Source organism: Nannospalax galili, unplaced genomic scaffold (genome assembly GCF_000622305.1).
Source record: "Nannospalax galili isolate Female #2095 unplaced genomic scaffold, S.galili_v1.0 scaffold772, whole genome shotgun sequence".
Taxonomy (NCBI): Eukaryota; Metazoa; Chordata; class Mammalia; order Rodentia; family Spalacidae; genus Nannospalax; species Nannospalax galili.
In genome coordinates this window covers 1,759,620-1,787,231 of record NW_008332097.1, presented here as the reverse complement: position 1 = coordinate 1,787,231, position 27,612 = coordinate 1,759,620, and the positions used below count along the sequence as shown (strand labels likewise).

Genomic DNA, 27,612 nt, shown 5'->3' with positions numbered 1-27,612 from the left:
CCATGTATACATCTTTAGGACAGATTACTAAAAGGTAAATTGTTAAGTCTAATAAATACACAATTCTAAGGCTTTGGGCACTCATTTTTTAAATATTTTAAAATATTTTATTAGTTTTATTTTATGTGTATGAGTGTGTTGCTTGCACACACTCTGTGTCGTGCAATGCTGCAGAGGTCAGAGGAGGGCTTTGGATTTCCCTGGAACTGGAGTTAAGGACGGTTTGTAGCTGCCATGTGGGTTCTGGGAATCGAACCCAGATCCTCTACAAGAGCAATCAGTGCTCTTAACTGCTGAGCCATCTCTCCAGCCCCATGGACACTTATTTTTAAATCATCCTTCTGAAAGATAATATAGAATCAATTTATACTCCCACTAGCTGAATTTGAAACTGTTTCTTCATCCCTTCCCAACACTGAATCTTACTTCCTATTCTTATTCATCGTAGCCAATCTGGCAGCTCGGTGGGTGGAGCAATTTGCAGGCAGGCCTTTTTCTTAGTTAGGCATCTGGATTAAAAGTTGCTTTTAGGGGGCTGGAGAGATGGCTCAGCAGTTAAGAGCACTGACTGCTCTTGTAGAGAACCCAGGTTCGATTCCCAGCACCCACAGGGTGGCTACGAACTGTCCTTAACTTCAGTTCCAGGGGAATCCGAAGCTCTCTTCTGACCTATGCAGCATTGCATGAAACGGGTGCAGTTACGTACATGCAGACACTACACTCATATACATAAAATAAAAATAATAAATAAAACATTTTTTAAAGTTGCTTTTAGAATCATAAGCCAAAATAATAACATAAATCTACAGGCAGCTATTGTATTTTACCCAGTTCTGCACCTTTGAGTCAGGACTGATTACCATATCCTATTTTCTATCCTGTAAGAGTCTTACCCAATCACAAAAATTTATGGGGTTTAATATTAATACTTCTGATTCTTACAATGATATTGATTCAGGCATGAAACCCTTAAAAATTAATTATGATTTTTCTGAATTATTTGAGCTCCAGTAGAGAGTTGTATCTTTAAGTGTGAGATGGGGAATCCTTTTTTTAGGATGATTTTATTTTGCCTTGCTTTAAAAATTTTTTTTTATTTTTATTTTATGTGTATGAGTATATTGCCTGCATGTAAGTAAGTGTACCTGTATTGTGCAAAGTCTGCAGAAGCCAGAAGAGGGTGTCAGATCCCCTGGAACTGGAGTTATGGACAGTTGTTAGCCACCATGTAGGTGCTGGGAATGGAACCTGGTGCTCTGCAAGAGCAGCAAGTTCTCTTAACTGCTGAGCCATCTCTCCAGCCCTTGCCTTGCCCTGCTTTTCAGTAGTACCGAGTGAGATTATGTAGATATGGTCTGCTAGTCCATCTGGCTTACAGACAGTCACCATTAATACAGCAGCGATCTGTATCATGTATAGATGTCTAAACATCAAACAAATCAAACTCCTTTGATGTCCTTTTCAATCAGTCTTTAGTTTCAAGAATATTCTCTTCTGTGCTGAGTAGAACAGCAAAATTGCTTTACGTCTGCCCTCTCCTCCCCCCACTGTACACTCCAGCAATGCTTTAAAGGATTTAAACCACTTAACAGCTTCAAAAGACGCTTGATCTGGGATACTGCCTTTCCCTAGGATCCACTGGGGTGTGTCACATGCATGCCACAGCATCCTTTTCTCCATGCTGTGTGGTCCATGGGGCCTGACCAGACCCAGTCTCCATTCAAGGGCTTTCCTATTCCATACCAGGACGGCAGAAGAGCTGTTTCCTATTTCAGCAGCTACCTGGGACTTTGAGAAGGTACCACACAGGAAGAAAGAGAGCACGAGGCTAACCTAATTTTCCACCAGTAACATGGTGGGCTGGGGAAGCACAATGTTATGTTTTGGAACAAAGTGTTACTAGATAGCTCAGCTATGACTTATTATTTTATACTTGAGATTATTGAGACACAAACCTGTGAAGAAAGAACGTAAGATTTTTATATTCTGTATCTCATGGGTTTTTCTTACCACATCATACTAGGTAAGTGAATGAGTTTCATGTCAGTTTCCAAAGATCATAAGTTAATACCTATAGACCATTAAATGTCCGTGAAACTTGTACTGTCACCCTCCCTCTCTAATCATGTGCTTGAGGTCAAAGAAAACCATCAAAAGCTCAGAGAAAAAGGAGAGATTGAACAGGTTGTACTCTGCCCAGGATGCAGTGGAACTAGAAATAAAAAGCAATTTAAGAAGCCCATCTACTTGAGTTGTGAAGCACACTCATTGATAACCTTGGGTTCAAAAAGGAAGCCAAGGTGAAGTTAAAGTTGTCAGGAAATTTAAAAAGAGGATATTTTGCTTTCAATACTAGAAAGTGGGGGTGGCAAGATGGCTCAGTCAGCAAAGGTGCCTGCCTCCAAGCCTGACAACCTGGGTTCAATTCCTGGAACCTACATGGTAGAAGAAGAGAACAACCTCCCCCAGTTGTCCTCTGACCTCAACAGAGGTGCTATTAACACACACACACACACACACACACACACACACACACACACACACAGTAAATAAATGTAATAAAACATTAAAAAGCTTTCTGAGCAATGGATGTTTTATTCCTTGTTAGAGAATGAAGATGTTATCAGCACTATTATGAAAGCCAAACAGTTGCCTTCTTCATGAGTTCAGCTGTGCCTGATCATAAAAAAGATGACCCCAGCTGAACTTGTTGACTGTTGATGTTCCCTCAAACAAGGAGGTGTGGGTAGGGTCCTGTGACCCTCATCTGAGTATCCAGCCATGCCTCCCAACTAGCATATGTGATTCTTTCCTAATTACACCAGGCCTTGGGAACACTTAGTGTGCAGGCTGGCAAGACTTGGGATACGGGGCTTAATCTATGCAACTGTGAGGAACCCATCATTAATGCTGGGTGAAGACTTCCCAGTGTGGCTGTTTTGGGATCACCCACACTCTTGTCAGTAATAACTTTACGCATGCAAGTCCATTTAACTTATTGATTCCCCAGGGGAACTTTGGTGGAATCAGACTTTGGTTTGTCATTGGAACCTTAGAAAGAGGGTGGGTACAGTTGCCTAGTCCTCCCCAAAGAGAAAATGTTCATAACAGAAAGAAAATAGGGCAGCTTATTAACTCAGCTTTGGAAATACGTAGGAACAACAAAAACAACAACAACAAAAAGCCTTAAAGTCTAGCAAGAGAGCATTAATACATCCAAAAAGTGAGACTTCATGGAATGGAACAATGGATAAACATCCAAAAGTCAGTTCTTTGGAAATGCCAGTAACTTAGATTAACCTTTCAAAAGTCTACTGAGGAAAAATTAGATAGTAAGTGTAAAACAAAGAAAAAGAAAAGAAACAGCAAACTAACAGATGTAGGATAAATGGAAATTGAGACCAGTATAAACAAACCTACATCCAGAGGTTTGATAACCAGTAGAAATGGCTGAATTTTTAGCAAAAGAGAAATGATCAAAATTAACTTCAGAAGTGGAAATTATGATTATCAAGTACTGTAGAACAGACTGGAAAAGTAATTAAGAGTTAGCTTTGGTCTGGGGCTGGAGAGGTGGCTCAGTGGTTAAGAACACTGAATGTTCTTGCAGAAGACCCGGGTTCAGATCCCAGCAGCCACATGACAACTAACAACTGTCTATAACTCCAGTTCTAGGGGATCCGACACCCTCTTCTGACCTCCCTGGGCATTGCATGGCATGGGTGTACTTCCATACATGCAGGCAATACACGCATACATATAAAATAAAATTTAAAAAAAAAAAGAGTTAACTTTGGTCTGTGTGGTAGTTGAGTTGTAAAGTGCTTTCTACACAAGCATGAGGACCTGAGTTTGATCCCGAGAACTCCTGTGTAAAAGCTAAGTGTGGTGGTGCCCACCTCTAAGTTCAGCTCTAGGGAGATGAGGCTCATTGGCTAGACAGTCTGTTCAAATCAGTGTGCTCCAGCTAATGAGAGGCACTGTTTCAAAGCCAGGGTAGTTGGCTCCCAAAGGATGACATCTGAAGTTGTCTTCCACAGGAGCACATTGCACACATACACCTGCACACATACGTACCACTCCATACAACAGAGAGAGACAGAGAGAGAGAGAGAGAGAGAGAGAGAGAGAGGAGTCAGTGGTTAAGAGCACTGGCTGTTCTTGCAGAAGACCTGGGTTTGAATTCCAATACCCACATGGTGGTAACAACTGTCTGTAACTCCAGTTCTAGAGGATCCAACACTTTCTTCTGTCCTCTGTGGGCTCTGCATGACATGGGTGCACTTACATACATGCAGGCATAATACTCATACACATAAAAATAAAAATAAATAAATAAAAAGAATGGATGGTGATATTTTTATCTTCAAATTTTATTGAGGTATAATTGACAAGTAAAAACTATATTAAGATATGAAACACGATGATTTAAGAATACATGTAAAATGACCACAATCAAGTTAATTAACTCATCAATCACCCCACATAATTACCTTTCTTGTATGTGGTTAGAATACATAGCATCTACTCTCTCTTACCAAATTTCAAGTATACTACACAATATTTTTTAAATATAGTCACCATGCTGTATATTAGATGCCTAGAATTTATTCATCTTATAATTGAAAATTTGTACCTCGAGACAAGCATCCATTTCCCCATCCCCTGGCAACTGCCCTCCCCTATTCTGTTCTTTGTTTCTTTGTGTTTGATGATTTAAGATCCCATAATAAGTAAGATCATACCATATTTGTCTTGCTATGCCTGGCTTACTTCGCTTAGCATAATACTTTGAGATGCGATGCCCTTCATTTTTTTAGGGCTGAATAACATTTCTCTCTCTCTCTCTCTCTCTCTCTCTCTCTCTCTCTCTCTCTCTGACATTTTGTGTGTATATAATGATCCACTGAAGGACATGGCTGTTTCTATATTTTGGCCATCACAAATCGTGCTGCCATGAGCAGCATATTATTCAAACTATTCCAGAGGTGAATTATTAAAATGAACTGAACACCTGTGGCATGTTCATCATAACGATAGTATTAAAATAGTGGACACATGCCTGAGTATTGCCCCACACATAGTAGTTCATGGAATAATGGGGAGCAAGGCATACACAGGCTTACTATAACCCAAATCACACATGCATGCTGTTTTTATGACCATGGACAATGTGGTGCCATGGGAGTGTGATTCATAGACACCTTGATATTGCCAGGGCAGGGGACATTTGATTACACATGCGTGGATTTTTGTGAACCCATCTAAACGTTGTTTATAGCCTCCTGACTTTATTAATTGGCTCATCATCTAGAGCTAGTGATGGTTTATGTCTTTATATGCTATGGGCCAAAACTTACATACCAGTAGACAATGCCTTTGTGATAAAAAATAAAATAGGGCCTCTGGCGTGACACTGTCTGCATCATCTTTTTCTACATCTGAAAGGTGGGCATACTTAGGGCTAAGTTTCTAGAATTCAATGTGGTAAAAATTGCAATGCTCCAAATACTTTGTAGGGCCTCGGTGCTTCCTGTCCTTAGATTCCTATGGATATTCCCTTGGAAACCCAAGGACTTAGAAGAGGGTCTTTGTAGCTATATGGGTGGTGCTCTGTGTTCCCGTGTTTGCCTTCTCCCACTTCCTCCTGCTCTCTGCTGACTTTTTTTTTTGTCTCATATATGTTGTTTTGTCAACATAAACAGCATGTGCAATGTGTTAACTCCACTCAGAGGCCAAGAATGTGCTAGGTGCTATTGGAGAGAGATAACTTGTCCATTAGATTTATTGTATAAATTAAACCAAGCACTGACTTGGAAAGAGGAAGCTGGTATCCATGGAAATTTTTTTTGGATATACTCTTTAAAAAAATTCCTTGAAGATGAAATGTGGTTTCCACTTGTGCATGGTTACAAAGTTGAGAATTCTGGGTTTTCTGAAGACAGTGTCTTCTCTGCACCTTTTTTGAATTACTTAGAAAAAAATACAATAATGAAGGCAGCCCCAATTTCAGTTAAGAACTTGATAGACTTGAAAGAATAAAAGGAGTAGTGATATTTCCACCAGACTCCTTTTTTCCTCCACCCTTTGAGTTCCTCCTTTCTCTAATATTTAAATATTAGCAGAACATTTGAAGTGAACTTTTTTCTCCAGCTGAAAATTTTAAGTACTAAAATGACTTCAGGTCACAATCTCTGATGAGTGAAAAGTTTGCTATGACTTCTTACTTTGTGGTATTTCCTTTCTTGCTGGGTTTTAGCCTTCTCAGTGGAGAGGTTGTGACCCATAAATGTGACAGGGGCAACAGTATTTGGATCTGTCGGTATGGCTTCTGCACTGCACACTCTCAAAGCTTGTTTCTTTTTCTAATGTCATCCATATGCCTGACCCAGACCATGAAGGACTTTGTTCCTGGGGTCACCACTAACCAGTAAATCCTTGACTCAGCTTACAGCCCTAGAGAGACAAGTGTGAAATCCATCCTTTCTTGTGAAGCTTGAAGGAGGCAGGGATGAATCAGGCCCCTGGCTATCACACTCCTGGGAGCCTTGCATGCTTCAGACTTGGCATCCCCAGTGGAGGAACTGAGAGAAGGACAGGTTCAGAATACAGCCCATGACAGAGAAGTGATGATGAGTTCAGTCTGGTTTGAATATCATATGAAGGTTTGAATGGTGTTCTAGCCATTCGCCCGAACCAGTGTTTCAAAAACTGCATTTTATGACATGAAAAGGTTCCCACTTAATTTCATCCATGGTCTCCCAGGTCATATACTCCAGGACTGGATGATGTGATGCTGAGGAACAAGTTTGGTTGCTGGTGATGGCATTTTCCCTCTCCCCTCCCCTCCCCTCCCCTCCCCTCCTCTCTTCTCTTTCCTCCCTTTCTTCTATCCTTTCTTTCCTTCCTTCTTTCCATATCACAATATATAATACAATTTTTTTTGGTCTTTTTGAGACAGAGTCTCCCTGTAGCCCCAGCTGTCCTGGAACTCACTATGTAGACCAGGCTGGCCTTGAACTCACAGAGATCTGCCTGCCTCTGCCTCCCGAGTACTGGGATTAAAGGCATGCGCCACCATGCCCGGCACAAATTTTTTTTAGATGTACAATTCAGTGACACACTGCTATCCGTTTGTCTAGTTCACCAAGATGCTATAACAAAGCACTATAAACTGGGTGACTTATGAACAGCAGACATTTATTTCTCATGATTCTGGAGGCTGGGAAGTCTAATATTAAGGTTTGTGCAGATTTGGTGTCTGGTAAGAGCCTGCCTCTTGGTTCATAGCTGGTCATCTTCATTCTGCAACCTCACAAGGTGAAGGGGCTAGGGATAGTCTCTGGAATGACCTTTATACCCAAATCCATTTACGTGAGGCCTACCTCATGACCTACTCACCTCACCTCCCAAAGGTCCCTCCTCCAAATACCCTTATGTTGAAAATTAAGTCATAGCACGAAAATTCAGGATAATACAGTCATTTAGTGTTTGGCACCATTTTCAGAATTTTCTTCATCATCACAGACTGAAACTCTGTCCTCATTAAACGGTCATTTTCCATAGTCCTCCTCTCCCTCAGACCCTGATCACCTCTGTCTTACTCTCTGTTCTTTTGAATTCCACAGCTCCAGGTACCTCATATAAGCAGAGTCTTATAGTATCTGTCCTTTTGTGTTGACTTATTCCATCTTAATGCCCACTGTTGGAGCATGTGGAATTTTACTCCTTTTTAACACTAAATAGCATTCTCTTGCATGTGCACACACATTCTCTTTGCCCTTGTATCTGCTGATAGACATCACTGTTTGAATCCTTCCTTTCTAGTCCTCCAGTATATGTTTAGAAGTGAAACTATTAGGTCATGTTACAGTTCTATATTCGACTTTTTGAAGAACTACTGGTTTCTTTTTTCATAGCAGCTGTACCATTTTACATTCCCACCCTCAATGCACAGCACCTCCTGTGTCCACATTTTTACCGATACTTATTTTTGCATATTTTTAAATAACAGCCATTCTAATGAATATGAAATGGTATTTCATTGTGTTTGGGTTTGCCTTTTACTGTGGTTGCTAATCCAGAGTACACTGATTGGTGATTCCACTTCCATCAGTTGCACAGCTGGGCACGATGGATGGCTTGTGTAGGTTAGAAAACATCCATTTGATGTATCCCCTGGTAAGTAAGATGAATCTTGTGATCCCACAGTTAGATGCGATTACAATGCTGAATTGTTTTAAAGTTTCTCTAAGCTTTTTTCAGTTCTGCGTTTATCATGAACTATAGCAAATCCACAGTCATCCATGTGCCATATTTTATCAGTGTTCTTGATCCTACTTTCCATGTCAAATACATGAGTATTACTTAATAGCCTGTGACAGGTGATTTAAGCACTTTTATTCTAATGCAAGTGAAGACTATTTTTCATTCAATTCCCAAAGCACAATTAGTGAAATATATTGGGAAACAGTTTGGCAATATAACATTTTAATGTTTATGTTGAGTTTTAGGATTAATTTAAATAGTTTAGGAATTAGGCCAGTCCTTTTTTAGAGGAATAGATTCCTTGGAATCAATCCTGATTTCCTGATTGTCTGGACTCCCAGTTCTCCTGAGATAGCACTGTGGTACTGACCTGCAGGGAGACTTGTGTGTCAAGTCTGTAAGAGGAGATAAAAGGGTGGCCATAGGCAGGAATCCAGAAAGACAGACCAAACCAAAATGCCAAAGGCAAGGGAGTCTGAGTTTTGGGGGCTCTCTGTTTGCCCCACAGGGGAGAAGAATTAGGTTCTAATTGTTCCACGGTGAGGAACCGTGCTTGACAAAGCTCTAGCAAACACAGTTAATGTTTCGTTTTGTAGCATTTTGACTGTTTGGGAAATTGAGACAGCATTACAACTTTGTTGTAGATTGAGTTTTTCGAAAGAATATCTTTAAAAAGAAAACCGTAAGTTTGACCAGCTATGTTTGATAAAATTTAAATAGCATTAATCATCTGCTGTTCTGCTCTTTGAGAACAGAATTTAAAGAGAAAAACCCAGCTGTTGACCCACTTTGTGAGTGAAGTGAAGTATTCCTGAGCCCAGGGCCCTCCTACCCCAAGGAGTCACATTCTCCTCTAGGAAGCAGTTGTCTCCTGCTTTTCCACTTCATCTATTGAAAGGATTCATGATCTCTTCTACCCAATGTCTTTAGCCACTTTGGGAGAGAATTTGACGCTATGCAAGCCAAGAGGGATATTTTCCTGGGATTCTTTTCAATGCAAGTGAGAAAAAGAGTGGGCCCTCAGGGAGGGACAACTTTGGTAGTGAAACTTGGGCACTAGGGGCTTCTAGTAGAACAAAGTGCTAGAGCCTGGTTTTCTGCTGCTCACAGGGTCACCTGTGTGGCCACTTCCAGCCTACCTTGTAACCCGCCCCCCCCAAGTCACAGCAGGTCCCCAGGGAGAGACTACTGTTACCTGTACTTCCCAGTCGGGTGAGTGCTCCTGAGGCTGGACTGTACTAGACTCTGCAATCCAACATATGTTTATTTCTTCTGGGCTTCTCTCATTTGCAAATAAGCATCCAACTTCCATGATGCATTCTGCCCACCCAGGGTACCTTTCACCCAGTACATATGCCAATTTCTTTGAATTTAAATATTTGAAATTAAATCAAGCTGATATAGCAGAACTTCTGACTCTGACCAAGGTGCACATTCTGCTCCTACTGATGAACTAATTCAGATTATTTGAAAATGCCTTAGTGTATCCCACTTTATTTTTTCTTAATAAAATGTTTTTTGGATACAGAACTTGAAGTGAGGGGATTTAACTCTTGGGGACTAATGTCATTGGTGAGAGAAGATAGTGAACGATGACAGAGACTGGAGAGCATGGAGGCAGAAGGCCTAGGAAAGCCTCTTCAAAGAGGGGGAGGGAGTGACCAGAGATGCCTAAGATTACCATGTATGCCTAATGGGCCCGTGGAGTGGAAGCTCAGGTTTCCGTTGCACCTCCAGATCCAGTATCAGCTCCATTGTGTCTAGTAGCACTGAGAGCTGAGTGCTCGGGGCTTAGAGCTGTCAAGAGTTGCTCCTTTCTCCCCTTCATATAATCACAGGAGTCAGACAGAGAACAGAATATCAATGCCGCTTCCCTGAAGCATAGATTTGGAGCTGTAGGCAAGTGGATTTGCTGATCTTCACTCCTGAATTAAACAAACCCAGCCATCCATTCTTGCCATAGCTGGACATCCACAGCATCCCCCACAGAGAGGTCCCAACCAGATGGTAGAGACAAACGAGACACGTGCCCTACACACAGGCTGTATACCATGGAAAGGACACCCTTAACTAGCTAAGCTGGGTGTGTGTGCTATTTCTTCTCCTGAAGCAACTTGGGAGGAGGATGAGGGGCCAGGAGTGTTATTCTAGCCAATATCTTTCCATATAGACCTGTGACTGGTTCCTCTTCAAGTAGAGAGTGTTAGGTTAGCTTCCAACCCTAGCTATTACACTTGCACTATTTATTTTCTCTACTCTTTGCTCCCTATTGTAAGGACAGAGGAGTGAGAACACTGGAGACAGGCAGTGGGGTAGAACAGACACACTGGTCAAGACTGGATCCTGACGGAAACAGCACTATGAGGAGAGGGACATGAGCAGAGGGCGAAGACGAGGTGTTGTGGGAGAGAAAGCATGAGAAACCTGGAAGCAGGGAGCTGCAGTCAAGGAGGAAGGTGTCCTTCAGAAACCTCAGGCAGGGCTGGGTGGCGGTGATCTGGAGATGGAGAGTGTAAGTAGGGATGACAGGAATTGAAAAAACCCAATAACTGGATAGGCGGGTTGTCCCAAGGGAAAGACACCTGAAATGCTAACTGCATTGGGTGGTGAGGTCTGGTGGCCAGAGTCTTCCATGAATATGGAGGAGATCGTGGGAAGGGTAGCAGGGCATTGTGGTGAACAGCCAGTGGCTCAGACTTTAGATGGGGTGTGACTTGCTCAGGAGGCTGGTAACATTGCTGATCCGGGAGGGCCACAAGGGTGCCTCTCCAAGGAGACATTCAGCCAGCCTTCTGTTGATCTTCCCCTCCCACTGTACTAAAGCATCTCTTCTCAGATGAATGTCCCCAAAGTGTCTCTCTAAGTTTGCCTTACTGCTTTTATTCTACATCGACTTCTTCACTGACCTAATTTTTACCCCATTGTTCCCCTGAAATTCTCTAAAAATCATTAATTTGCTTCGAATAAGAAAATTCATTCACTGATGTTCAAACAGTTTCTACCCAAAAAAATAAAAATAAGTATAATTGTGGAAACCACTTTTTAGATTATTGCTATGTGTCAAAAATTTCTATTCGAAGTGTGTGACATATATTTTTTTCTTATTTAACTCCATACAACAGTTTTGGCATGTTATGACTGTCCCATTCTTCTGTTCATATATCCTACACATTTTTATTGAGTGCTTAGTAATCATATACCAGATACTATTCTAGGTGATATCTAGGCTAAAAAGTAGTGGGAAAGCAGCACTTCCAAGTCCCTGGCAGGGCCCTACCTGGCATGTTTGAAGACCAGTGAGGCCTTGTGCCTGGCCACAGTGACTCGAGGGAGAGGGAGAACCAGGAGATGTTATCAGAGAGGAAACAAACCTATGGAACTTAGGAGGGCATTGTAATGCCTTGGACTTTTAGAAGAGAAACTGAGGCAGAAGGGTCAAGCACCTCACCCAGGGTTATCCAGCCAGGAAGTGACAGAGTTGAATCCTTGAAGGAATGTTGCAGCAGCTGGCACTTGACGCATGGTGCTGCGGGCCCCTCTGGTACTAGTTTCCTTGGTCTTTTTCCTCCTTACTTCCTGCTCTTAGGCACAGGGACTCCTCCTCCTAGTCCTCCTTTAAATGTCAGCATTCTGGATAGTTCCGTTGTGGTCTATCTCTTGTTCTCTGAGCTCTCCCGGAAATGATCTTTTCTCTCCCCTCATATTGTGTAATACATGTGCAGTGGACTCCCAAACCCTCATATTGTGCAATAGCCTCACTGCTCAACTTCAGACCTAACAGAAGTTCCCAAGGAGCTGTGGCCCTGAGAGTAGAGGTTGTTCCAAATTTGATCCTGTCCCTTTCTCATAGCCCTCCTCTTCTTGTTCCTTAAGATGATCTCAATGGCTGCAAACTTCGGCATCACCTAAAATCGCTGCCACTGCATCATCGATTCTCAGAGCCATCCAACTACCAAGCTCTCGTCCTCCCCATTTTTCCTCCTCTTGTTTCTGGGTTAGTTCTCCCCAAGATCTTGGAAGAGCCTCTTACACAGACCCTCTCCCTGACCCAGTGAGTCACTCCCACTGATCCCTGAATATTCTCCCATGATGCAGGTAAGGTTCCAGGACTCCACACGAACTGGTCTATGTACCCCACTGCCTAGAGATTCTCAGACAGGCATCCAGATTGTCAGAGGGATGCTCACAGACCCATCAACCTTTCAACTCTTACCTTTCTTTCCCTCCCAACTTTCTATCCTTTCTTCTGCAATCTACCATTCTTTTGGTCATTTCTCACCCTTTTTTTTTCTTTATTTCAAGAACCTTCCAGCTGATACCTTCTGGTTCACCTCCCCCTAAAATCCCCCCGGACACGGTGAGTTGCTCTTTCCTCTGGTGGAAGAGCTGGTATCCTCATTAAGTGCTCCTGGCAAATAAAAAGCTGTTGACCGTCTGGCAAGTGCTGGTTGTTGTTGGAACCCAGCCAATTCCAGGAGTCTGACTGGAACCCATACAGGTTGGGCAGTAACTATGAACACGGCAGGTTCTATTAATTATGGAGTAAGTTCCTGGAGATGTTTTGGTAATGTATTCCTTAAGTTTTGAACTTCTTAATTGCATTTGTGTTAAAGGGAGTTGCTTTGCATATAGAAAACCTAACAAAAACTACATTTTAAAATGCTTTATAAGATAGACTAGAAAAGTAATATTAATCTTGGTTATTGATCTTTTATCATGATCTGAGTCTTTTCTGATAGACTTCCAAATATTTCTGAGGTATCCTAATCCTTGTTAAGGTTTTATAGAAAATATGTATTCTAGGAAATGTGTTAAAACAATAAATTCACCATAGTTTCAGTTTATATTTTAGCATTTTCCATTTAGTCTTTTCATTTGCAGAACCTGAAAATTTCACGGATGCTTTATATATTTTTTAAATACCTGGCAATAGAGGTGTATAGGTTTGTTCGAAACCCAAATGTATATATTTTTTTTCTGCCAACTGCAAATCTGCCACCATGTTGATCTTTCTTTACTGGCATAAAAGAAATAAAGTCAAGGAAAGTGAGTGTTCCCCCACTGAGAGAAATCCACTGGATCCTATGTAGCTTCCATGGAACACCATCAATGACTGGGTATATGCCTCATGGCCAGAAAGCTGCTTTCCCTCTATGGTAGATCAAAGAGACAGAGAATCCTCCCGTTCCAGATAGAAATGACAGCTTAGGAAAGCCTAAGGTAGCAGGCAGTTCTTTGTTTGCTTTCTGAAAAAGAGAATGAGGAAAGCTTTGGATGAGGCAGTGGGGCACCTTGGGGACTCCATTGGAGTGCCTTGCTGACCCTGTCATTCCTGCCCCTCTGTCCTGAAGCACTGTTAAGGACAAAGGAAGTCTCCTCTGTGGACTGAGGCTGCTAGAATCCTTGATCCACTGTGGCCAGAAGGAATGAGCATTGGACTTTTCAGAGTATGTCCTCCCACAAAGGGTTTTTCTCCATCATGTAATTAGTAGCCCCTTCATGTACACTTTGAATCAAGGAGGCTTTTCTGGACTGAATTTGGAACTATTGTGCAAGGATTTGTTTCTGTATAATAATTACAAATGATGACTCTGAATGTTAGTGGGCTTCTAAGTTTAAGGCTGTAGAAGATAAGCAGATTGGTTGTTAGCAGTGAGCACATAAGCAACAGCTGCTTTGTTGTTGTTTTTAATCTCCTGTGTCACTGACAATGGCTATACACATGTGTTTCTTCTTTCATAGATGGATAAGTTGTTCTTCATCCTATCTTCCATAGTCTTTCTTGACCTGAGTAGACAAGGTTATACTAATGATACCTTCCTTATACAGAGACCTCCCTTATCTGCAGGGGATACATTCTAAGGCCTCTCCTTCAACAGATGCCTAAAACCTTGGATAGTACCAAGCCCTATCTCTACTATGTCCCTACCCCCATATGTACTGTTACAGTTGAATCTAAAATGTTCCCCAGAAGTTCATGTTTTGACCAGTTGTCACCTAGCTGGTGATACTCTTTCAGGAGGCTTGGAACATTTGGGATGTGGGACCCAACTGATGGAAGAAAGTCAGTAGGAGGAAGGCCTTTGAAAGTTATAGCCCTGCCTCTGGCTCAGTCTTACTCTCTGCTTCCTGGCCCACTATAATATGAACATCCTCCACCACACACTCCTGCCATTATGAACCCTGTGCTTTTTCCACCAGTATGGGTTGAGCCCTCTGAAACCAGAAGCCAAAATAAATCTCTTCTCCTTTAAGTTGCTCTGTCAGGCATTCTATCACAGTGATACAAAAGTAACTAGTACATATACATACCTATGAAAAATTTACTATGTAAATTCAACATAGTAAAAGATTTTGTTAATTACTTTTCTGTTACTGAGATCAAACACTATGACCAAGGCATTTTATAGAAGGAAAAATTTATTTGACCAATAGTTCCAGAAGGATGAATCCATCAAGATGAGACAGCATGGCAGGAGGCAGCCAGAGCAGAAAGCTGAGTGCTCACATCTTCAAGCAGGCACAGGAAGCAGAAAGAGACAAACTGGAAATGGACAAGCTATATACTCTCAAAGCCATCCCCCAGTAACATGCTTCCTCCAGCAAGGCCACAACTGCTAAACCTCTGCACACAGTGCCACCAACTGGGACCAAAGTATTTAAATACTCAAAGCTTATGTGGGACATTCTCATTCAAACCATCACACTGATTAACAATAATAAAATAATTTTAATGATAAAGTAATTATAATATGGCTGACACTCTAGATGCAGATGCAGGTGGATTTCTGTAAGATCAAGGTCAGCTTGGTCTATATAGGAAGTTCCAGGCCAGCTGGGGCTATAGGGAAACCCTATCTCAAAAAAAAAAAGGCAAATATATTATAATGAAATTGACAATACTACTTCTCTTGTGCTTAGAGGGCCATCATTAATTAAGATTACTCAAACATAGGTACTATGGTGGCCCTACAGTTGATCTGATAACTAAGACGGCTGTGGAATAACTAGCAGGTAGACAGTATATAGAGCAAGGGTACGCTGGACAAAGGAATGACTCACATCCTGGGTAGGACAGCGTAGCACGGTATAACACACTTCATCACATTACTCAGAAGAGCATGTGATTTAAAACTTGTGAATTGTTTATTTCTTGAATTTTCCATTTAATATTTTCAGACTGTAGTTGCCCATGGAGATAATTGAAACCGTGGAAAGCAAGCCTGCAGGTCAGTGGGGAGCTACTGTGAGGAGTGCCTGGAATGTACCAGACAGAGGGCTGTACTTTCAGTGTACTTCCTTAATTCTGACATCCATCTCTGCAAGATTGATAGTGTCTCTCCCCTTACAGATTAGAAATGTGAAGGTCAGACACAGCTGGAGCACAGACAAGGCTGAGATTCTAGCTGAAATCTTCTGACTCCAAAGCTAGTATGAAATCTTCCTTGATGTGTTTCTGCTATCACTTCCATTGTCTGATTTGATGCTGGACCTCTATTTATGTGAAATTTGAGTTTTTATTACATTTAATTATGTGTGTGTGCACATGCATGTGTGTGCAGGTCAGAGGACAACTTGCAGGAGTCAGTTCTCTCTTTCCACCTTGTGGGTCCTGGGGATTGAACCAGGTCATCAGGCTTGGCAACAAGTGCTTTTACCCATTCAACCATCTCTCCAGCCCCTGTTTGTGTGGATTTCAAACAAATCTAAATATTTGATGGATCATGAAGATGAAGGAATATGTTGTATCATTCATAGTTTAAAGTACCTAGAAGACTACCTGGTACATTATACATAAATATTTATTAAGCACATACTGCCTTCCAGAGACAATACCACACTCAGGTTGGATGCTATCTTGGGCTAGGCCATTCCCTCCTTTTGGAGTGAGAGGATAAAAGATACACACACACACACACACACACACACACACACACACACACACACACTTCAGAGCAAGAGGTGCCAGGAGGGAGATCAGGTCAGGTCTCCATCATGGTCCTGGAGAACATGCTCATTCACTGGCAAGGCCCACAAATCAGTGACCTGTGAGACCATCAGGGCCTAACCAAGGAGAATTTGATGCATGATAGTTATAAAAACAGTGGTGTAAATCCATGTATTATTAGCCTAATGTGTCGACATGGCTCTGAGGCTAAGAGCACTTGATGCTCTTATGGAGGGCCAGAGGTCAGTTCCCAATACCCATATCAGGTAGCTCACAACTGCCTATAATCCCATCTCTAGGGGATCTGATATCCTCTTCTGGCCTCCACAGGCACCCACTCATATGTGGCACCAGTGCATACATGTGCAAAATGGGCTCTTTCGGGAAATTTGTGCTCTGCCTCCATGTTGATTTGAGACTCATGTTCCAGGACTTTCCAGTCATCCAGAACCAGCTTTCCATCAGTAGCACCTAAACATGACCTCAGAGGCTTTACAGTGATCCACTAGAAGGTGACAGTGATCTTGTCTTGAATTTTGCAGAGTCCCAAAGTTCCCTAGCTGTATCTATTTTTATAAATTTAAGCTTTTCCTACTTATTTTCTGGTAAAAAATTTTTTTCAAGGAAAAGTGTTGGAATGCTGGTGTGAATAGCTGAATGTTACCTGCCATGTAGGTTGTGGGAACTAAACCTGGGTCCTCTGCAAAAGCAGCCAGTGCTCTTAACCACTGAGCTATCTCTCCAGCCCCAGTGTTGAGTTATTTTTTTAATATTTTATTTATTATTTCTGTTTTATGTATATGCATGTATTGCCTGCATGTAGGTGAGTGCACCTGTGTTGTGCAATGCCCACAGAGGTCAGAAGAGGTGGTCAGATCCCCTGGAACTAGAGTTATAGACAGTTGTTAGCTGCCATGTGGGTGCTGGGATACAAACCCTGGTCTTCTGCAAGAACAACCAGTGTTCTTAATCGCTGAGCCATCTCTCCAGAGGCTACTATGTGGACCCCAAGGCCTAAGACATTCATGATGTGACCCTTTCCAGAAAACATTTACTGGCCCCTGTATGCATGCTCCAATTCTTAATACTTTGCCATTTGCCTTTTATCTCTATCTACACACAGAAAAACACGCACAGTCTCTCTCTCTCCCTCTCTTCCTCCCTCCTCTCCATTTCTATCTTCTGTTCTCCTTTCTTCCTTCTTTCCATGTTTTAAGAGAGATGTGTGTGCACAGATATGGGCATACATTTTTACTTGAGCCATTTGGAAGTTATATTACAGATATAACTCACCCCTAAATAGTTCAAATGTGTACTTAAATTTAAGGCATTCTTTGACATAGCTCTATCACCATTATCATACCTAAGAAAATTACAGTCAATATTCTGTCTATATTTAATTTGACTTCATAGCCTTATTTATATTTCCTTCTAGAATCTAGGGGTCCAGTCAAGGCTCATTGCATTTGGCCACCATGTCTCCTTAATCATCAGGTTTTCTTCATGAAAATGATTTTCATTTTGAAATGCTCCTTAAAAGCACTAATAAATGTTACTAACTCGTAGTGGGTTTGTTAGCTCTGTGTTAGTAAGAACTACATTTTTTTTAAGTTTATTGTTTTTATTTTATGTGTATGTGTGTATTGCCTGCATGTAGGTAAGTGCACCCGTGTCGTGCAATGGCCGCAGAATAGCCCCAGAACTACATTTTATAGTCATATAGTAAATCTGGGTCTCCCACTTCTTCCTTGGGATTGAGAATGTTAAATTGTTTGGCCCTCAACTTGAAATACTAAGATGTGAGGCTTTCCGTGAAATTAAAACTGTGGGGCTGGAGAGATGGCTCAGAGGTTAAGAACACTGACTGTTCTTGCAGAAGACCCGGGTTCGAATCCCAGCATTCACATGGCAGCTAACAACTGTCTATAACTCCAGTTCTAGGGGATCCGACAGCCTCTTCTGTCTTCCGTGGGCATTGCACGACACAGGTGCACTCACCTCCATGCAGGCAATACATGCATACACATAAAATAAAAGTAATAAATAAAATATTTTTTTTTAAAAAACTGTGGAGACATCTCTGTGCAAAAAAGGCAGATGAGAATGTGTGTCATGCGTGCTGTGTAATTAAACGGATGGTCCTTCTCTCCTGCTCCAGAGGCTGGCCATGTGAGGTCTTGGCTGGATGGCTCTTCCTTCTGGCTATGCTCCTGACTGGAGGCTGGCTCTCTTCCAGCATCATTAGGTTACAGCAAGGAGCTGGAAACAGACCTGCAGTTATTTAAATCTTCCAGCCCAAATTGTTCCTGCTGGCTTCCACACAAAGCTTGTGAGTTGTAGACTGTGTGCTGAATAGCATGCAGTGTTCCAGGGTGCATGTGTGCATCTGGGAATCAGCATACAAAAGCACCCCTTTGTTTGTGCTGACAATCTGGGATGCCACAGTCACATGGGACTACCTGGAAGTCAGGGGCTTGTCCTTTGTTATGGTCTCTGTTAGTTCCTAGAGAAAGTACCAACACACATCCTTCACTTTCCTCTAGGCAAGATGCACTTAGCTTCAATCCAAAAGATACTTTAACGCATCCCTGGAGACCCACCGGGGCATCTGCACTAGTCATTGTTCTGGTTGGGACTTGCTTTCTTCCGTGTTTACTCTTCTGAAGTGTGTTTACTCTTCTGAAATGTGGACTTACAATGGAGGGATGACCTTTTCTGATTATGACATCCTAAAGATTGTTCAAGGGTGAGAGAGAGCTAGTGGTGTCTTTAAAGGCCGTGTGTGTGTGTGTGTGTGTGTGTGTGTGTGTGTGTATGTGTGTTCTGGTGAAAAATTTGTGGGAAAGAAAACTCAAGAGAATTAAGGAGGCAAAGGAGAGAGAGAGAGAGAGAGAGAGAGAGAGAGAGAGAGAGAGAGTTGAAAGTTTCAGGTTGGTCAAATAAAAATGAACACCTAGAAAATGGAGATGTGGGAATGAGAATTGCTATTTTGTGGGTTTAGAGTCCTCAGCGTGGAGAAACCTCATTTCTGTCTGTGATGTGTTAGCTAGGAGGTGGGCTCAGCTGATCGATTGGGTAGGATATGTAAATGCTCTGTGCCTCAACTGCTCATCTGTCCAATAGAGACAACAGTGGGAGGATAAAAGATAATCCTTACACGTGCTTAGAATAGACCAACCACAGGGTAAATGCTCAATGTACACAGGCTACAAATGCTTTCTTTGTATTATAAATACTTTACCTAGCTCACCAAAATAGTCTCCTTGCTAAAGCCTTCACTGATCTTGAACGTGCTTTCTTGACTTTAGTAATTAAAATTTTAAAGTACTGTATGAAACTGTGTATTTTAACAACGAAGTGGAGATCTTTTTTAAACGTTAAAACCTCATTTAATTTTATGTCTTATAGAGTTTATAATGAGTAAAAGATTGTATAAGCATAATAATTCATCTGTAAACCTAAAAATGTACAGCCAATTTTGAAAGAGATGTACCCTAGCTCAGAAAAATGTTATTGAATAGGTTAATGCTGTTGTAATGAAATGCTTCTTCTAATAAAAAAAAAAAAAAGATTTTAAAGTAGATACCTTTGTGAAAAGAATTCACTACTAAGCCTTGAGTTTCATTGACAAAATACATTCACATTTTCCAAAACTATTATAGAAATTTTCACATAATATATGGTCATAAATGTGCTAAGAATAATGATGCCTTTTATTAATTTTTTTCTACTCACTTTTTTAGCCAATCATTATACAAACGTATCAATTAAGCATCTGCATGTGCTTCTCCCACTGCATTGGGAATAGCCACATTCCAGGGAGAAGGAGTCTGGGTTTTGCTGTCTGGGAAGCACTGTGGTCCAATTTGGAGCCAGGGGACTGAGTAAAGACAAGTGTTCTGAGAATGGGGACAGATCTGGAAGCAAGGAAGAAGAGGGCATATGAGGGACCCAGCTTCACTGACAAGTAGAAATATTTGTGCTGATGACAGAAGTAGCTGAGAAGGGGCTGGAGAGATGGCTCAGCAGTTAAGAAAACTGGCTGTTCTTGCAGAAGACCTGGGTTCGAATCCCAGCACCCACATGGCAGCTAACAACTGTCCGTAACTCCAGTTCCAGAGGATTCGACAGCCTCTTCTGTCCTCCTCAGGCATTGCACAACATGGGTGCACTTACTTACAGGCAGGCAGTACACGCATACACATAAAAGAAAAAATTAAAACAAAACAATTTTTTTAAGTAGATGAGAAAAAGAGAACCAAAAAAGAATCCAAGGGTCTGGAGAAATGGCTCAGCAGTTAAGAGCACAGGCTGCTCTTGAAGAGGACCCAGGTTCAGTTCCCAGAACCCACATGGTGGCTAACAACCATCCATAACTCCAGTTCTAGGGGACTCCAACCCCTCCTTCTGATCAGGCATTGCACGAAATGGATGCACTTACATGCATGCAGGCAACACACTCATACACACAAAATTTAAAAAAGAAAATATTTTTTTAAACAGAAAAAGAAAAAAAAGGAAAAAGAATCCAAAATCATTTATTCCACATATGGTAAATGAAATATTGGGGCAAAATAACTTTATTGAAAGGAAAGATATTTTTAAAATATATTTAAATTTAGTCACTGGCCAGGCATGGTGGCTCATGCCTATAATCTCATCACTTGAGAGGCTGAAGCAGAAGGATCATCATGAGTTCAAGGCCAGACTGGGCTACAGAATAAGACTCTATCTCAAAATATAAGATGAATGAATGAATGAATGAACTAATTAATTAAATAGCAGGATTGTCAAAGTACAAATGGAAAAATCTGGGCTCTTTTACAAGGACTAGATTGTTTTCTCCTCTTGTTTCCCTTTTCTTTATTCCTAAGACAAAGTTAATATATTGGTGGGAAAATAAAAATTCAGGGGTTAGGCAGGAACTACTAAATTCAGTGATTTAAAAATGTGGAAAGTAACTAAGGAAAAGACTGGTGAGGATCTGGACAGTTTCAGATCCTTTGTGACTGGCGCACAGTTGGCTGAAACGGGTCATGGGGATTCCCAGGACTCATTAATGGTGGTGCATTCTGCCTCCTGAAAATGTCTAGAGCTTCATACAAGAAAATGTGCTGGGATGAAGACCTCTCAGTGGGGGAAGAGGGGCTGCTGTTCCTCCTTATTGGTCTTCCATCTCCTGCCTCTTAAATCCCTTCTGCACACTGTCAGCACCCTCCAGCCTCATCCCTAGCTGACTCTTCCTTCCAGCTGCCACCTGGGCATACATCTCTCAGAGTTATAGCCCCTGACTTCGCGTAGCCTGCCTTCCCCATCTGTGAGAACCTCTGTAGTCAACCCTGCCATCCACAGCCCCACTGTTCTTTGCTTCTGTCTTCAGACTCCAAGCTTGGGTTCCTCAAACCACATTGTTTTGTAGCCTGCATCTTTTACTAACTATGTGATCTTGGACAACTGTTTAATTGATCCGTACTTCAGATCTGTCAGGTGAGGATAAGGTTGTTCAGGGATTGAATGTGTTAATATAATAAATACAGATCTTGGAAGAGTGTTGGGCCCATTACTATGGGCCATGGAAAGGTCAGTAGCTTGCTGCTATTGCTTTTAATCTTTAGAGTCTGAGTGTGTTCATTTTTTATTCCTACGTTAAAAATTATCATAAAGCTAGCATTTTAGAACAGCACCCATTTATTATCTATAGAGCAGATGCTGGATAGGGCAAGACAAGGAGGGCCTTTTGCTCAGAGTATCCCAGGACTGAAATCAAGATGCTGTTGGGGGGCTGAGATCTTTGGTGTCCTCCAAGCCTGTCCCAAGTTCCTGGCACTTAACAGAATTCAAGCTTTTGCAGCTGTGGAGCTCAGAGCCAGCAGGAACGCTTATATCACCTTCTGTTTAAAAGCTCCCTTAATTATATCAGTGCCAATCAGATACTCTTTGTCTTGGTTAACTCAGAGCCATTTGTTGAGTGCTACTGTAACCTCATATCCACAGGTTTCACTTATTCAGGGGAGATTACCTAGGGTGTGTACATCTGGATGCGGGATTCTTGGGGGTCTTAGCATCCTGTCTACATACTAGATAAATAAAAATACTACCTTTTCCATTTCCTTTGAACTACTGGGATGAACGCAGTTGAGATGTTTACAGCATCCCCGGTTCAGATGTTGACAGCAGTTTCTTCCAGCATTTAGAGGGTTTCTCATTGATGTGGCTCCTGGAACTGACTTTCCCGTAGTTTTCACAAACTGATGGGGTCAGTCACCAACCACCTTTAGAAGTCTCTTAGGAAGAAGACAATTAGAGATTTGGAGCTAATAAACCTCCTGACTAGTTATCCTGGAGTCCTCAAAGGATGACCCATAATTTGCAACAACTTTCAGAAACATTCATTGATTCTTCAGAGCCCTCTGTAATTATCAGTCGAACTGTCAATGGAGCCTGCCTCTCCGCCACCTCGAAGTAAATCTGTACCTGCTAGAGAGATGTTCACCTTCAGGAGGGTCTTTGCATTTCTCAAAAGCTCTCCTTGCCCCTCTTCCCCCCCCTTCCTTCCTAGATTTCTTTCTCTTTTTTTTTCCTTTCTTTTTTGTCTTTTTGAGACAGGGTCTCCCTGTAGCCCCAGCTCTCTTGGAACTCATTATGTAGACCAGGCTGGCCTTGAACTCACAGAGATCTGCTTGCCTCTGCCTCCTGAGTGCTGGGATTAAAGGCATGTGCTACCACACCTGACTAGATTTCTTATTTTTGTTAACTTTTTAGTTATCAAACAAAGTAATGGGTTTTACCATGATATTTTCATGCATATATACCATGAAAGTTTGTGCTTACACCACCCCCAACTCTCCTCCCACATTCCCTCTACTTACTGTTTACCTTCCTCCCCCTAAATAGTCGAGTGGGTAATGAGGTAAATGTGACATGACAGAATATGGAAGGACTTGATTTCTCTCCTCCTCCTCCTGCTAATTCAATATCATTAAAAAGATATTGTCAGTCAAAACCCATAATGAATGTATAAAAGGTATACAACTCATAAGGGATATGTTTTAGATCAATTAACTAGAAAAACTCAAAGATGAGAACACCTTAGGCAACAAAACCTTTTTATTATTAAAAAATTTTATATGTATTTAATTTTGTATGTATTATATGTTCATGTGTGCATCTGTGTGTACAGGTACGCATGCACATGCATACACATGCATGTGGAGGCCAGAGGCCAATGTTGAGTATCTTCCTTGTTCACACTCCACTGTATTTTTTTTTTTGACAGGGTCTTCCTATAGCCCCAGCTGGCCTGGAACTCCCTTTGTAGAGATGCTGGCTTGATCTCACAGAAATCCACCTGCCTCTGCGTTTGCTGAGTGTTGGGATTAAAGGCGTGTGCTACCATGCCTGACTCCACTTTAATTTTTTATACAGTCTCTTACTGAAGTGGGAGTTCACCAATCTGGCAAGATGAACTGGCCAGCAAGCCCCGGGGATCCCCGTCTCCACCTTCCTAGTGCCGAAGTTATAGGCAGGCACTCTCGCCTGCCTTTTTATGTGGTGCTAGGGATTTGAATTCAGGTCCTCATGCTTGAAGAGCAAGCCCTTTACCAACTGAGCCATCTCCTCAGTTCTCATTCTGTTTTTAAATATCTACTGATACCAGGTTCTAGGCAATAAGGCATGGGAAAATTTGAAGCAGTGGGCAGTATCTGACTTTTAAAAACACAGTTCCCCACAAAGATGTGAAGTTCTTCTTCACAGTGGCATTTTACTTGTAGGTTATTCACAAATGTGTCAAGCTGAAGGGGAAAAAATGCATGGTCATGGATTTGGAAGTCTGAAGTGTCTGTTTATTCTGGAATTTCCTAACTATAATTTTGTTATGTGACACACCATGATTTAGATGTGACTTTAGCAGGGATAATAGTTGGCATCTTGACAGCAATTTACGCTATTAACGAGGAGGAATTGGCTCACAAAGACAATCTAAAACAAGACTTGGATTTCTTTTCTTCTTTCCAGGACAATATCATCTTATTCTTGAGAGGTTGTAAAGAGCTCGGCCTTAAAGAATCTCAACTCTTTGACCCCAGTGACCTCCAGGATACGTCCAACAGGGTCACTGTCAAGTGAGTAATGCATGATTTATGCTTAAGGGAAACCCTTGATGGTTTAATTTGCAGTTTGTAAGGATGTTATAAATTCTAAGCGGTAGAGATTTGGCTATACCTAATAAAATAAAAATGTACAAGTAAGAAGCAAGCTTTCACAAGACACCAAACTAGCCTGCATTCTGTGAGTAGCTTGGATTCTGACTTAACTTAATGTTTTTAAATATAATAGTCATGCACATAGAACAAGATCAAGAGAAAAATGTGACATAAAACTTAACAGAGAGATTGGAGAGAAATATGCACAGAAATTGTATGTCTTACACACAGAGGCTCCAATGGGGCAGTTGAGTAGGCGTTTGGAAGATCGTGAACTAGCTAAACAAATTGAACTCTGTTGATTATCCAGGAAAGACATTAGGTGGCTGGAACTTGCTCCTTAGTTAATATTTGTAATTGTTTTCTCTGTCAGTAATCAAGCTTTTTGGAGATGGATCATTGGTCCTTTGACCATTGTTGACTGTATCTATTTAGTGAGCTATATTTAGAGCCAAAGAATTCTTGGAACAGAATTGAGTTTCTGTGTAAAGAAATAGCTTGTGACAGGGTGAGAAGATGTGTCCTTATGAGATGACAAAAGTGACTTTTCCTGTAGCTTAGGAACTCTGAAGAGCTTCTGATTTCCTATAAAATGTTTTCCACCTTAATCAAAAGATATTTGGCATGAATACTGTCTAAAAATAAGCTGAAAGTGGTGTGGTGGTATATACTGTATTCCAGCACTCAGAGGCAGAAGCAGGAGGATCATTGCAAGACTAAGGCCAGCCTGGTCTGCAAAACGCAGTACCAGACAAGTCACAGCTACCTAGAGAAACCCTGTCTCAAACAACAACAAAACCAGTAAGCTGAATTGAGTGGACAGGACCTATGATTTGGTAATTTGGGGGTCATTTTATCATGGAAAAACAGAAGGGAAAGAAGCTACAATTCAGAATGGTTCATTCCATTCTATTTGCTAATTTTTGTTTCAGTAATAGTGATGATGATGGTGGTGGTGATGATCATGATGATGATGATAATGATAATGGGAAAATAGAAACTACTGAATGATATAAATTTGGGAAATTTACATTAGATTTTATGATTCTTAACTGAGAACAAGGGAGTGAGCCGTGATTGATAATCTACAATTACTTCTCTGTTTTTAGTGTGTCATTCTTTAATATTTCTCATGGAGAAAAACAGATTTAAGTGAAAAAAATAAAATAAAAGTTAAGATTTTTCAGTATAGAAACCATTGTAACCCTCACCTTATTCATCACATACACCATTTGTTACTGAGTCTAAATCCAGCGTCTACAAATCCTTATTCATTTTAGGAAATCGTTTGCGGTTTTGCCGCATCTCACATCTATAGTTTCACCTGTGTGGCAAGTGACCAGAAACAACAGCAACTGTGCGGTGTCAGAGGTAGTAATTAGTCACACACACACACACACACACACACACACACACAGACACACACACACACTCTGCTTAGAGGGACGTTCACTCTGGCAGTGCTTGCACCTGCATTTTTTTAAGCCACCTTTAAACAGTAAATTACTAGAGCAGAATTCTGAGGTTTTCAGAAATTAAAAACTCAGAACATCTCCATTGCTCATCTACAACAAACTAGGCATCAGGAATCGGGGTAGAGCCAGCTCTGGGGCTCCCTAGATCTGTGTCCTAGACACAACACCTTTGCTTCAGGGCCATGTCTCTTCTACAAAGTGGAGCTGAGTGACTATTCTGCCACTGTGACTCTAAGCACAGCTTGTTCAGTGTAGACCTGGGGAAGCAGAGCAGTTAACTTCTAAAGAAAAACCTAAATTCAGAGGTGGTAGATGCAGGGGAAGGTCACTTAGCGCTCACACCTGGACACGCCCTTCCTTATGATGGCAGCTTCTTTCCTATTCTTCTGGCCTTTCCTCCTTCTGTCTTCTCTCTCCTCTGCCTCCTGCCTCCCTTCCATTCTTCATCCTCTTCTCATCTGCCTCCCTGTTGATGGTTATCACTTTCTTTCCTTTTGAAAACTTCCTCGCTTGTGCACAGTAATTTTCTTTGGACAGTACTTTTCTGTCACTGCCCTTATGTCTCTAACCCTTGCCTTCGTCTATCCAGCAGATATTGACTGAGTAGCGACTGTGTGAAAGATACTTTTCCTTGCTGCAGGAAACGCAGGAACAAGAGAGCCAAGGTCCCTGCTCAACTGAATTTATGCTGTACTATCAAGAACTTAGAAACAAATTAGGAAAGTAACCACAGGGAGTATAAATGCTGAGAAGAAAATAAAATAGTGAGATGTGAAAGACAGTGGTCCATCCAGTGGGGGGTCAGAATAGCCTCTCAGAGGGGACCTTTCAGCTGAGAGCTCTGGGCTGAAAAAAAGAACCAAGACTCTGTCAAGGAGGATCTCCAGGGTGTTCAGGGCAGAGAGAGAACAAGTAAAAGACTCGGGAAGAGGAACTTCTTTTTAAAAAATACTTTTATTTATTATTATTTTATGTGTATGAGTGTTATGCCTGTATGTATGTAAAGTGCATCCATGTTGTGCAGTGCCCATGGAGGATAGAAGAGGGTGTCGGATCCCCTGGATCTGGAGTTATGGACAATTGTTAGCCACCGTGTAGGTGGTAGGAACTGAACCTGGGTCCTCTGGAAGAGCAGTCAGTGCTCTTAACCACTGAGCCTTCTCTCCAGCCCAAGGGAAGAAGAACTTCTTGATGCTTAAAACAAAAAGGAAAGACCCCAGTGAGGTTGAAGGATCATGCTTCAGTATGGTGAGAGGAACCATCCACAGCATTGGGGAGGATGAACTTAGAATCATTATGTAGAAAGATTATTTCAGCATATTGATATTTTAAAAAGCATGAAGAATTTATACTAAAATTGTGCCATGAATGAATTTGGGAAACTTAGTGATTGTTTCTTGTTTTAGTGAGGAATGGTGCATGGAATAGCTATCTGCTTCATGACTTTTTTGAAGGTGATGTAGGTATTCTTCAGGAATGGGGTTTTAACACATAGATTTTGTAGCTAAGATAGATCAAAGTACCACTGTTGTAATTCTCTGGGTTTTCCCTCTGAGGCTTAAGCAGATAGAGTCAGAGCCTCCCGATGACATCAGCTGGGAGGGAGGTAAGGGACAAGGGGTAAATCCTATACAGAAAATGTGAATGCTTTTCTGAAATTATCTTAGAAAAAAAGCAAAACACTTCAGTTTTCATTGTAGGTAATTTTTCTTAACTT

The 27,612-nt window shown here is 41.5% G+C and overlaps 1 protein-coding gene across 6 annotated transcripts in view; it reads left to right on the top strand.

The window, feature by feature from the left end:
• Window positions 1-27,612, top strand: part of Limch1 (LIM and calponin homology domains 1) — a 353,723-nt gene that overhangs the window by 229,893 nt on the left and 96,218 nt on the right. For all 6 annotated transcript variants that reach the window (XM_008827219.2, XM_029560687.1, XM_029560686.1 and 3 more), the window contains exon 4: window positions 24,233-24,339. In XM_008827219.2, the coding sequence (XP_008825441.1) occupies window positions 24,233-24,339 (107 nt within the window). The remainder of the gene's footprint in view (window positions 1-24,232; window positions 24,340-27,612) is intronic.